Consider the following 13,369-nt stretch of genomic DNA (forward strand, 5'->3'; position numbering starts at 1 on the left):
AAAATTTAAAAAAAGTAGCCAGGCATGGTGGTGCCCACTTGTAGTCCCAGCTACTTGGGAGGCTGAGGCAGGAGAATTTCTTGAACCCAGGAGGCAGAGGTTGCAATGAGCTGAGATCACGCCATTGTACTCCAGCCTGGGGTGGCAAGAGCTGGAGTCCATCTCACAAAAAAAAAAAAAAAAAAAAGTAATTCAGAAGTAATGGGGGTTCAGCCTATATAGTAGGGTTATGGCATGGTAAGAAAGCTTGTAGTCTGTCCTGTGGGCAGTGTGAGCCATTGGAAGATTTCAAGAAGGACTTTATCAGCATGTGATTCAGAAAGTCCCCTGGATCAGTGTAGAGAATGCATGGGAAAGGGGCAACCCCACAGAGATGCTAGCCAATTCAGAGGTTGTTTATATAGCCCAGCTGAGAGCTTATTCAATCCTGAACATGGACAGTGTTGGTGAGGGTGTGGGAAGAATAAGGAGAAAGTGGACTCAAGTATTATTTGGGATATAAATCAGGCAGACTCAGTAACTTATCAAATTGGCAGATAGCAGCAGGCAAAAGACAGGATGGAGTCTGATTGACTCCTACTTTTCTGGTTCAGATGACAACATAGATGGTAGTGCCTTTATGAGAGAATTGAAAATGGGGAGCAGACGGGGGAGTCAATGGGTTCAAAGCCAGAGAAACTGAAATGGGCATATGTGTGACATTATTCCACTCACAATGAGCATAACTGATCAAAAGTGAATGCTCAATTTGATCCATGTTTCTGAGGCAGATTACATTGCCAAATTATTCATAGGGTTGGTTAAACAAAAGCATGGTATTTGAAGTTCACAGAAATGTTCTAACCTCATTGTGTCATGCATTCTCAGTGATTTTTTTCTGCCAAGCTGCCAATTCGGTTTTCAGACGTGGACTTCATCTTCTTATGGGGGTACAGGAGAGTGATGATAATTGAAAGAGGATTCACATTGCAACGATCTGGATAGGGTCTTGGTGCTGATGCCCATCGGTTAAGGTGACTCTTGACAAGTACCTTAACTTCTTGGAGTGTTAGTTTTCTCATGGGTGAAACGGCCAAGAATGATTGCAATGGAACAAGTATGTGAGAGTCCTTTGGAAACTGCAATTATGACACTGTTACTTTTGTTGAGACAAATGTTACTTAGGACATTGAAGAAAGCCCACCCTGCCCCAGAAAATATAATTATTGATAATCTGCTTCTGAGGAAGAGTGAACAACAGATTGAATTATCATCCCTGGAATGTTTCTTGTTACTTTTATATTATGAATCAGTCTGAGAGCTGATGTCCAAGAAATTTTATATATATATATGTGTGTATATATATATATATATGTGTGTATATGTATATATATGTGTGTATATATATATATATATGTGTGTATATGTATATATATGTGTGTATATATATATATATATATATGATGAAATTAACCATTAATGACAAAAACAATGGGACACTGGGAAGAGGTTAGATATCACAATTAGCCTATGATGGTGTTATGAAAATGTTTAGATCTCTGCTCCCAATATCCCTGTATTAGGCACAAACAACATAGGCAAAGTACAGCAAACGAACACTTCATTATCTGAATTAGGGGTCAGATGTAGAGAGTTCCCTTTCATCTTTCCCAGGTAGGACAACAGCCTTAGAATGATGGAACTCTAAAGGGATAGATCCAAGGGAAAAGGGGTACAAACTAATAAGAGACAAAGAAATAGGATGGAGACCTAGGCTAAGGCTGAAAATGGAGGTAGACCCCAAGAAGAGGGCTGAGCTCCCTCAGAGCGTTCCTTATCCTGAACCTTGTTTTTCTGTCTGCCAACTTCCTTATATCTGCTTGGAAGACTCAGACAATGATCTTTACTGTTACAGTCATGTATAAGCAAGAAGGTTAAGAAAAGAGGAAAAGGGAATAAGAGAGAAAGAAGTATTTACCTCTCTCCCCTCAGGGAGCCATTGGAATATAGGCAGATGCCTTGCCTTGATTTTTAAAATTCTTTAAAAGCTAGCTCTGCTTCTAAAAATTGTGGTCTTTTGTCCCAGAATCTGACTAACCCGAATCAATACTACTTCTCCTAGGGAGTGAAGTAAAGAAAGATAAGATTGTCTTCTCTTTGAGTCTAACACAAACAATGTGGGTGACAAATTTTTTTCCTCATTTCCAAAGGAACTTAAATCACTCACAAATTCTGAAAGAAAATTAAGTTTTCTGAATAGGATATATCGGAATTCTATTTTCTTCTTGCCTAACACTTTTTTTTTTCTTCTCCATCCATGACCTAGAATTTTTAACACATACTTAGCTACTCTGGTCAAGAGGGTAACCTCCTCACTTACTTAAGTAAAGTAAATGTTCTGTCTCATTTGTTATCACCTTTCTGTAACTCACAGGCAAAGAGAGTATATTGTTGGGCAGAAACAAGTCCTGGGCATTGGTCAATATTCGTGGTTAACTCAGTTTTGCTTGCATTTGATCTGGTCTATGGTGACCGCCAGAAGAGTCTACAGCAAAGCCCATTTGGTGAAGTCAAAAGTAGGTGCACACTGTGTCCTATTGATGAAGTTAGAATATGAAGTTCAGTCTATTTCCTTCACAAACACTGATATATATGTATTTTTTCTTTCTTTTCTTTTCTCCTAGAAGTATCGATATCAAGATGAGGATGCTCCACATGATCATTCCTTACCTCGACTAACCCATGAAGTAAGAGGCCCAGAACTCGTGCATGTATCAGAAAAGAACCTCTCTCAAATAGAAAATGTCCATGGATACGTCTTGCAGTCTCATATTTCTCCTCTGAAGGTCAGTTATACTGCCTTTCCGACTTTATAGTTGGTGGCGGTGGTTGGTCTTAATTGCTAATGGAGATGTTTGCTGGCCCGATTAAATGAGGCTGTTTTAAAAAAGTGATAGAGGACATGGGTTGCCAAAGGGCCTTTCTTGTGCATTGGAGGCTCACCTTGTATTTTGGGGACATATTTTTATTGCAATTGTTTGAATATCTGGAAAAATCATTTTAGTTGCTGAGAATGGTAAAGAAAGCGCCAAGATTGAAACATTGAAAGGGAAAATAAGCTAACCACATATTTTTAAAACCCAAGTACATCAAGGTTTTGCTCAAATGCTCTCTGTTCGTCAGTATTCGTGGTCCAACAAAGGGAGTAAATATAATAAGATCACATCTAACGATTGCCTTACTGTCTAAACTATAAAGGAAAATGTGTGAGTTGTCTAATCAATGCCTCTATTGTATCCTAGAGAAAATTGTTTACTAGACTTATTTCAATTTGGTGTCATACTTTTGCCAGTACTTTCTACTTTTTAAAATTTAATTTTAAACAATTGCTTGATAAATTATATTTTGACAAGAAGGTATAATTAAATGAGAAAAAATACTTTTCTATGCCCCTTGGCTGCAAATTAGCAAATTACTCTGCTTTTTTTTTTTTTTTTGGCTGAACTGGCACTACCGGATTTTGTGTTTTGGACAAAAAGCTTTTAAATGTTTATCAAAGTTTAAAAAGAAAAATCAAAATTCGGCTGAAATAAAAGAGAATTCAAATGGAAAAATTAAAAACACCTACCAATTAATTCCTTAGTAATTATTGCTAAACAAAAATTTATTGCATCACCTAGAACATTCATTTTGCCAGCACTTCTACATGGCTGTGCTACAATAAAAAGTATAGACATAAAAGTGTCTTCCATGTTCTCTGGATCTTATTATACCTGCCAAAACATCTAAGAGAGGTTAACTTATTCTTAACCTTATGTTTCAAATTTTGAAACATTTCAAACATATTCGTATGCTAAATTGTATTATCAAATAAATCAGCTATAGCTATTACCAATACATAAAAATATTGCATCAATTGTCAAATTCCAGTAAATATTACATAATAAGTAAAAATATATTAATATTAATATTCTGCTTCTGGGATTCATTGTGTAAATCTCCAGAATTTCTTTGCAAGTGCTTGGATGACTGGTGAAAATGAGTATGTTTAACCTGGAGAAGAAAAGATTAAGAACTGGGGGACACGGGACTCAACCTTTTTTACCTCAAGAGCTGTCATCTGAAAAACATGACATCAGTGTCATGCAGAAGGCAGAAGCAGATCCACTGTGCATAAGTGACAGTAATGTATATTATATGTGGGATCATCTTAACACCACAGCTCCTGATATTTATAGCTACTCAGAAAAATTATAGACTACTTCATGAGACAGAAGTTCCCTATCCCTAGAAATCTTTCAGCAATGGATAATGGCTTGTCAGAGGTTTTGTAGAAAAGACTCCTTCTGTAGAAGGGTAAACAAAAATGCCGCTAAGGTCCTGTTTAGGAATCAGAATTCTGTGTTCAGTATAGAATCATTCTGATTCCTAGAGTTAGACAGTACTCTTTAAGTTTTTCAAACAGTTGCTGATCCCTACTCTGTGTACCAACCACTGTAAATTGAGAAAGGGCAGGGCTGAGAGACTGAACTACATCGAGGGTACTTACATTTGTTTTATTCTTTCAAACTGGTTGAAAAACTCCCTATAAGAACCTCCATAGGTCAGGCACAGTGGTCCGCGCCTGTAGTCTCAGAATTTTGGGAACCCAAGATGGGAGGACCGCTGATCCCAGGACTTCAAGACCAGCCTGGGTAACAAGGCAAGACCTTGTCTCTGCAAAAATTTTAACAAATTAGCCAAGCGAGGTGGCGTGCAAGTGTAGTTGCAGGTGTGCAGGAGTCTGAGGTGAGAGGATCCTTTGAGCCCAGGAAGTTGAGGCTGGAGTAAGCCATGATTACACACACTGCACTATAGCCTGGGCAACAAAGTGAGACCCTGTCCATGCCACAACCCCCAACACACACATACACAAATTTCGCCACCTTTCTCCCTTCCCAACTTTTCCTCCTTAATCAACTCTAGAGCATACCTCCCAAAGGACTTTAGGCTAAGTAAGAAGGATAATCAAGGCTAGCATTTTATATCCTTCTACTAGAATCGATACCATGGTGATTGTTAGTATTATATTTAAGTCAACTAACAATGATAGATGAAATATTTAAAGTAAGTGCATCTTTTGTCTTATCAGTAGGATTATGCCTGAAAGTAGTGAAATTCCTTGTGTTACTTCTGGGATTCAAAAATGGAATAGGGAGAGTCCAAATTTTATAATTGGTGCTATTGTAATTATGAGGGATGCTAGTCTGGTTACAGTAAAAAAAAGAAAAAAAAATGAACAGAACAATGACAGCATCATGGGAGCTTTGTTTTGTATATTAAGTCTTCAGCATATACATGATAATATAATTATCTGAACATCTGCAGTTTTGGTGATTGTACCATCATTTATTATGCTACTCGCTGTCTCATTTGGAAAATGTATATCAGAGTTGAGGGGACAGTATGCTTTTTCTAAATCTCAGATCTCATATAAACAAAGGAAGTTTTCCTGTTTTTCCTTTATCCTTTGCCTCCTAGGAATCTCAGTCTCAGAATTAACTGTATTCAACTTCAATGGGTTTCTGTTAGCCTAGATTTTCTGTTATATTTATGTCACTTCTAACTAATTTCCTAGCCTTTTATTGAGGGCACCTCATGTCAGTTTTAAGAACAGCCACCTATGAATAGCAAGACCCTGGGATGAAACACTGCGGTCCTAATAGGTTTTTCTCCTTTTTGGAACCACCAGTTCTGTGGTATGGCCCCAAGGTGTGAAGAGGAGGGAAAGGGAAGCTGGCCAAGAATTTCTACACTCAGGCTGTGAGGTAGCTATTTTGGGACCAGGATTTTTTCATCATGACCTTCTCGAGATGTTGTTTATACTAAACAAGATGTGTTTGAGTATTTATTTATTTATTTGTTTATTGTTTATTTATTTATTTTTAAACTTGTATTTTAGGTACAGTGGTACATGTGCAGGTTTGTTATGTAGGTAAACTGCATGTCGCAGAGGTTTGGTTTGCAGATTATTTCATCACCAGGTAATAAGCATAGTATCAAATAGGTAGTTTTTCAAACCTCACCCTCCTCCCACTCACCGTTTTCAAGTAGGTCTCAGTGTCTGTTGTTCCCTTCTTTGTGTCCATATGCACTCAATGTTTAGGTCCCACTTGTAAGTGAGAATACGTAGCATTTGGTTTTCTGCTCCTGTGTTAGTATGCTTAGGATAATGGCTTTCAGCTCCATCTATGTTGCTGCAAAGAACATGATCTCATTCTTTTTCTTTTACTTTCTTTTTCTTCTTCTTCTTTTTTTTGAAATGGAGTCTCGCTCTGTTGCCCAGGCTGGAGTGCAATGGCACAATCTTGGCTCACCGCAACCTCCACCTCCCGGGTTCGAGGGATTATCTGCCTCAGTCTCCTGAGTAGCTGGGACTACAGATCTCCTGACCTCATGATCCGCCAGCCTCGGCCTCCCAAAGTTTTTATGGCTGTGCAGTATTTTGCGGTGTATACGTTCCACATTTTCTTTATCCCAGCTACTGTTGATAGGCATTTAGGTTGATTCCTTGCCTTTGCTATTGTGAATAGTGCTACAACGCATATACTTTTGTGTGTGTCTTAATAGAGGAGCAATTTATATTCCTTTGAGTATATACCCAATAATGAGATTGCTTGGTCGAATGACAATTCTGTTTTAAGTTCTTTGAGAAATTGTCAAACTGCTTTCCGCAATACTTGGAATAATTACATTCCTAGCAGCACTGTATAAGCATTCCCTTTTCTCTGCAACCTCACCAGCATCTGTTATTTTTTGACTTTTTATAAAAGCCATTCTGACTGATGTAAGATGGTATCTCTTTGTGGTTTTAATTTCTATTACTCGAATGATTAGTGATGTTGAACATTTTTTCATATGCTTGTTGGCTGCATATATATCTCTTCTGAAAAGTGTCTGCTCATGTCCTTTTCCCACTTTTTTTATAGGATTATTTTTTGGCTTGTTAATGGATTCTGAATATTAGACCTTTATTGGATGCATACTTTGCAAAAATTTTCTCCCATTCTGTAGGTTGTCTGTTTACTCTGTTGATAGTTTCTTTTGTTGTGCAGAAGCTCTTAAGTGTAATTAGATCCCATTTGTCAAATTTTGTTTTTGTCACAATTGTTTTTGACATCTTCATCATGAAATTTTCACCAGGTTCTTTCCAGAATAATATTTCCTAGGTTATCTTCCAGGATGTTTATAGTTTTAGGTTTTGTATTTAAGTCTTTAATCCATCTTGAGTTGATTTTTTGTATGTGGTATAAGGAAGGGGTTCAGTTTCCATCTTCTGTATATGGCTAGCCAGTTGTCCCAGCACCATCTATTGACTAGGGAGTCCTTTCCCCATTGCCTGCTTTTGCCCACTTTATTGAAGATCAGATAGTTGGTGATGTGCAGCACTATTGCTGGGCTCTTTATTCTGTTCAATTGGTCTATGTGTCTGTTTTTCTACCAGTATTATGCTATTTTTGTTACTGTAGCCTTGTAGTATAGTTTGAAGTCCAATAATGTGATACTTACAGCTTTGATCTTTTTGCTTAATATTGCCTTGACTCTTTGGGCTCTGTTTTGGTTCTATGTGAATTTTAATAGTTGTTTTCTAATTCTGTGAAGAATGTCATTGGTATTTGATAGGAATAGCACTGACTGTGTAAATTGCTTTCAGGAGCATGGCCATTTTAACAATGTTGATTCTTCCTGTCCATGAGCATAGAATGGTTTTCAATTTGTTTGAATAATCTCTGATTTCCTTGAGCAATTTTTTTGTCATCCTCATTGTAGAGATCTTTCACCTCCATGGTTAGCTGTATTCATAGGTATTTTATTCTTGTTGTGGCTATTATAAATGAGATTGGGTTCTTGATTTCACTTTCAGCTTGGATGTTGTTTGTAGATAGGAATGCTACTGATTTTTGTATACTGGTTTTATATCCTGAAACTTTGCTGAAGTTGTTTATCAGATCATGGAGCTTTTGGGTAAAGACTAAGGGGTTTTCTAGGCATAGCATCATATCATCTGCAAACAGGAATAGTTTGACCTCTTCTCTTCCTGTTTGGATGCCTTTTACCTCTTTCTCTTGCCTGATTGCTTCGGCTAGGATTTCCAGGACTTTGTTGTAAAGGAATGGTGATAGAGGGCACCCTTGTCTTATTCTGGTTTTCAAGGAGAATGCTTCCAACTTTTGTCCATTCAGTATGATCTGGGATTTTACAGCTCAAGATATGCTTTATATTGTCTTAGTAAAGACACCCTGTAGTAATAGGAATAAATGTGTAAGATTTCATCATCACCAGTAGTAATAGGAATAAATGTGTAAGATTTTTCTAGGAGGAAAAAAAGTCCGTTTTAAGGTTGGCCAATTTTGTGATGTAAGTATTCCCAGCATTGCTGATTTCAGGCTATCGACCTAAAGCTACTTTTTAAATATTTGGAAATGGAGGCACATGAGATTCTCATGAGCTAGTATGAGTGAGCTCTAGCACAGCACTGTGAATATCAGATTCAAACACTTGCATTTTTATAGCAACAAGATACATTTACTAATCAAGTTGTTACATTATCACAGTTCAACTGTTGAAAAACCTACCATGATTAAAATCTAATGGGTTATTTTCTCATAAAGGAAGCCTGTTAGATTCAGGGAACTGCTAAAAAGGTACAAGGTCTCCATTAAAACTGTCATATTTTCAACTTCTTTGCCTTCTTTTATCTGTCTAGTATTCTTGGGTCAAGCACTAAAAGGAAGAAAAGGAGGCAAAACACATAATCAGATGCTTGCCCCAGAATCCTACTGAGAAAACAATGTGACTCTAGTATTAATGGAGAATTTACATATGGCATGCCTAAACAGAGTGTGAAATTGCTGGATAATAGTTTAAATGTCACATTGAGTGGGCCCTGAATCATTAGCTGAGTAATCTCACTGTCACAGGTTTGAGTATCATTTTCTCCATCGTCGTGTATCACTTGAAGCCCTGGTTCTAAAATTCATCTGTCTTTGGTGCATACCAGCTGCCGAAGTGATAGATGGGCTTTCTAAGCCTGTTTTCATTAGAGTGCCTTGGCCAGTGTGAAGTATGGGGTTGGAAGGAGACATGCAATTTAGTGGTGAATTCGAGGGAATTTGTTTTCCTTTCCTCAAGGTGTGGGGATGCGTTCTCTTCAGATGTTACCTAGAATCTTTCATAAAAGAAGTTGGCCTATAATAAACCACAAGAGTTTTCTTTTCAGTTTAGGTCTTTTCACTTTAGGTCAGTTCAATAAATATTAATTGAGTGCCTACTATAGCACTAAGTGACAGGGAAACAAAGAGCAGTGAAACATGATTTTCAGTATCTGGATTATTATCTTGGGGGACTTGATTCATAATTATTTGTTACTTATTATTATTCCAGAACTGAAATTTGAATTCCTCAAACTTAAAACCCTGGGGCCCCAAGCACCTACCAGAGTACTGTAGGAGTATTTATTAGCGCGCGCGCGAGAGAGAAACAGAGGGAGTTAACTGCTGTCCTCTTCTTCCTTACCTAATCATCATTTATATAACATTTCATAAATTCTAAACTTCATATTTTATCACATATTAACATATATGAAATCTGGATGTGTCTTAAAATCAATGGCATCTTGCAATTAAAATTGGCTGTATTTCCTAGGGTGTATTAAAAAAGAAGTGTGTCTTGCAGTCAAAACCAGCTTAGATTCTTCGGTTTAATGACTAATTACAAGGAAGATTAAAGCTTCCTTTTACAAATTGGCGTGAATTACTTTAATCAGATAAATATAATTGTGTGTTCTTGAATTTTCACGGAGACTAGAATAAACAGTTCTGGGAAACTTTGCTGGCAATTAGGAGTATGTGAGGTTTGGGTAAACTTCAATACTCTGGGACAACTGGGCACTTGTTGAGTATATATAAGAAGACATTTGGGAATCTGTAGGCAATGCACATTTGAGAAATTATAGAAGAGCTGAAGCATGAGGAAGCCAATAAAAAACTATAGACAAAGGATAACAATGTGTATTTTTTATACTGTTTTCTTACTAGAGTTGCCAGAGCACAATCATAGGAAAGTATGTTTTAGCCAAAAGTACAATAAAAACCCTCTTCCTATATAAAGCCTTTTCTGTTAACTCTTGGCCAACCCCAACTAGGCATAAGATCCTATGGCACAAGGATTTAGTGCATCCCACATAGTCATCATTTAAAAATATACCTGATTCTATTGTTCTAAAAAATATTTGTTGAACTATACAGTAGTCCCCACTTATCTGTGGGGGATACATTTTAAGACCCCCCCATGGATGCATGAAACTGCAGATAGTGCCAAATCCTATTTATACTATGTTTTTTCCTATGTTTTCATATGTATGTCATCACATACATATGATAAAATTTAATTTATAAATTAGGCTCAGTAAGAGATTAACAACAACTGATTTTGAAGTATTTATGTTATACCCAGGTAGAAGTGTTAAACAGTCAGTTAATAAAATACAATTATAACAATATACTTTAATAAAAGTTATGTGAATGTGCTCTCCCTCTGTCTCTCAAAATGTCTTGTGTGTACTGACCTGTTTTCAGGCCATAGTTGACCTCTGGTAGCTGAAACTGTATGAAAAGTGCAACCTAAGATCAGGGAGGACTACTATATAATGTTCTTTCCTCTAGGTTTGCCATTTTTCTTGCTCTTAGTAAATGTGTAAGCTCCCATGACCTGGACTGCACCTTATTTTTGTTTTGCTTTGTTTTGTTTTTCATTTTACTCCCTTATTGGAATCTAAAATGAAACTAGACTAGCATCTCCCAAAGTATGTTGGGTGGAATTTGGTCAGCATTATTAAAATAAAGGTATGAATGAATGCTTAAACACATTTGAGGAGTTAAATCCATTAACTTATTGAAGGATTTCTCAGAGTCTTTACTATAATAATATGAAATATAAACATCTAAGATGGAAATATGATTAGTACAAAGTATTTCCCAAACATATTTTGTCATAGAATTATTTCTTTAGTATAAAATTATGTTTTGGTTAGGCACATATACTTTTGGAGTGTACAATAAAGAAAGTAGCAAAGAAAGATCTCTCAAGACCTAGAAAAACTGTTTTATTTTTTGGAGCTGGAGAGGTTAAGATGGGTGTTGTCAGAGAAAAAAAATTATACAGGAGATCATTTTTTACTTGAAGGAAGTGTGAAGTAAGGGAGAAGAGTCAAGGTTGCCCTATTCTCTAGCAGTTGTGTAACAATATGGAAAAGTTCTGAGAATTGCCAAGTAGTTGACTAGGATACTGACATACAATGTAAGAATTAAGGAAAGGCGCATAGAGTGGGCCCAAACATCCCATAAAGCAAGAGAGATGGGCATGAACAGGTAATGAAGGACCTTATGTAGAGACTGGACTTCACTTTGTAGGTAATGAGGGGTGACTACAGAATTTTTTAAAAAGAGAGTAACATGACCTGATTTGCAAATTAGACCATTATTCGTGTCATGTGGTACAGTGGAAAGAAAAATTGGAAACGTGTGACATCAGATTCAAGGGCATCAGCTAAAATGTAAAAGATAGATAAACTTTGATACAAAACAGAGGTATTAGGATTGAAGGGAAAGATAGATTAGAAGGTTTATTTAGAAAGAGATATCATCAGGACACTGAGACCTATTACATATAGAAGGTAGAAGAGAGAGAGAAATAGAAGATAATTTACAATTTTTAAAATTTGACCCCTGAGTAGAGGATGTATCATGAAATGAAACCAAGAATGCCAGAGGAAGAGCAGATTTTAGAACGGCAGGGGAGGGAGTGGGATAATTTCTGAGTTTATGTTGGAATAATTGATTTTGAAGTATTTATGTTACACCCAGGTACAAGTGTTCAACAGTTTCAACAGTGAGTTTGAAATAAAAATCTGATCTAGAAAATGGAAAATTTGAAGTTTTCAATGTAGTTGGAGTTGTGAAAACGGATGGGATTGCTCAGGAGAGGGGAGGAGAACACAGAGGACTGAAACACAGGTACCACCAACACCATATATGGGCTTTGGGGAGAAAGAGGTACTTACTGAGGATAACATGAAGCAGTGAGAAATTTACCACAACATTTAGCCTTTAGTAGCTTGGAGCTTCTATTTTCATAACTAAGTTATGAACTTCTACTAAAAGGGAGTCACATCTTTTAAATACAGAAATTTGTAGCTCCTTTACAATGCCTAAGATTGTGTTAACCAAACAGCAGATGTTTTAAAATACTTACTTGATTAATTAAAAAAAAAAAACACCTTATTAGTTACATTTGACCCCAATAGTCATGAGGCCCTGACCACCAACTGAAAATAATGTGCTTATTTTTCCTGTCTAGACATTATGTTTTTAGTAATATGACTAATTAGAAAACTATTCTGATTCTTGATATTTTAAGCAATAATCTTCAAAAATGTAAAATCCTTTCATTTCTATCTCTTGCCACTAGATGGTGGAAGTAGCTGAGATGATCATCCTGGAAGCATCTAGTCTTGAGGAAGAAACAGATTTGTGAAGCTAAATTGAGAAACTCTTAGTTAATAAAACCATAAGGGTTTGGCAGAGATTTGTGACTTGTGCACAATGCATTGTGTTCTAGGACTAGTCTGTGGTGAGAGGAAATGGTTGAGTAAAATATGGCCTTGACAGATGCATACTGAATGTAGGCACAAAACCTCCTGATCGAAATTCTATGCAAATAAAGCATTTCTTTCCTCAATTATCTTTAATTGAAAAGGGTACAAACAGCATGCCCACATAATTCTGGCTATTTAGGCTAGATATTGAAAAGTGGGAAGAAAGGAGTGTTAGGCATAGGACTGAACCAGTGTCTCAAACTGTAAGAATTCTTTCTAGAACCAAAGTCATCCAGGGTTAAGGCAAGCTTGTCCAACCTGCGGTAGTAGGCCACATGTGATCAGGATAGCTTTGAATGGACCCAACACAAATTCGTAAACTTTCTTAAAACATTATGAGATATTTTTTGCAGGTTTTTTTTTTTTTTTTAAGCTCATCAGCTATCATTAGAGTTAGTGTATTTTATGTGTGGCCCAAGACAATTCTTCTTCTTCCAGTGTGGCCCAGGGAAGCCAAAAGACTGGACACCCATGGAAGGGGTTCTCTCCATGGGTTTTGAAAGATGAGTTTGTGAGGTGAAATTCAAATTTTCTATTTCTTTTATCTACACAGTATTATAACAATAATAATAATGACTTTTTTCTAAGAAATATTAGGTTATTTAAATTATAATAAGTTTTAAAAATAAGTGTTTATAGAAAATTCTAGGTAAGTGTTATTAGTGATTATTTGTAGCTGCAGATATTTCTAGAGTT

The 13,369-nt window shown here is 36.5% G+C and overlaps 1 protein-coding gene across 4 annotated transcripts in view; it reads left to right on the forward strand.

Annotated features, from left to right (window-relative positions):
• Window positions 1-13,369, forward strand: part of DLG2 (discs, large homolog 2 (Drosophila)) — a 2,293,993-nt gene that overhangs the window by 1,162,706 nt on the left and 1,117,918 nt on the right. For all 4 annotated transcript variants that reach the window (XM_011938528.1, XM_011938530.1, XM_011938531.1 and 1 more), the window contains one exon: window positions 2,664-2,825. In XM_011938528.1, coding sequence (XP_011793918.1) covers window positions 2,664-2,825 — 162 coding nt within the window. The remainder of the gene's footprint in view (window positions 1-2,663; window positions 2,826-13,369) is intronic.

Source organism: Colobus angolensis, unplaced genomic scaffold (genome assembly GCF_000951035.1).
Source record: "Colobus angolensis palliatus isolate OR3802 unplaced genomic scaffold, Cang.pa_1.0 Scaffold174, whole genome shotgun sequence".
NCBI classification, from domain to species: Eukaryota; Metazoa; Chordata; class Mammalia; order Primates; family Cercopithecidae; genus Colobus; species Colobus angolensis.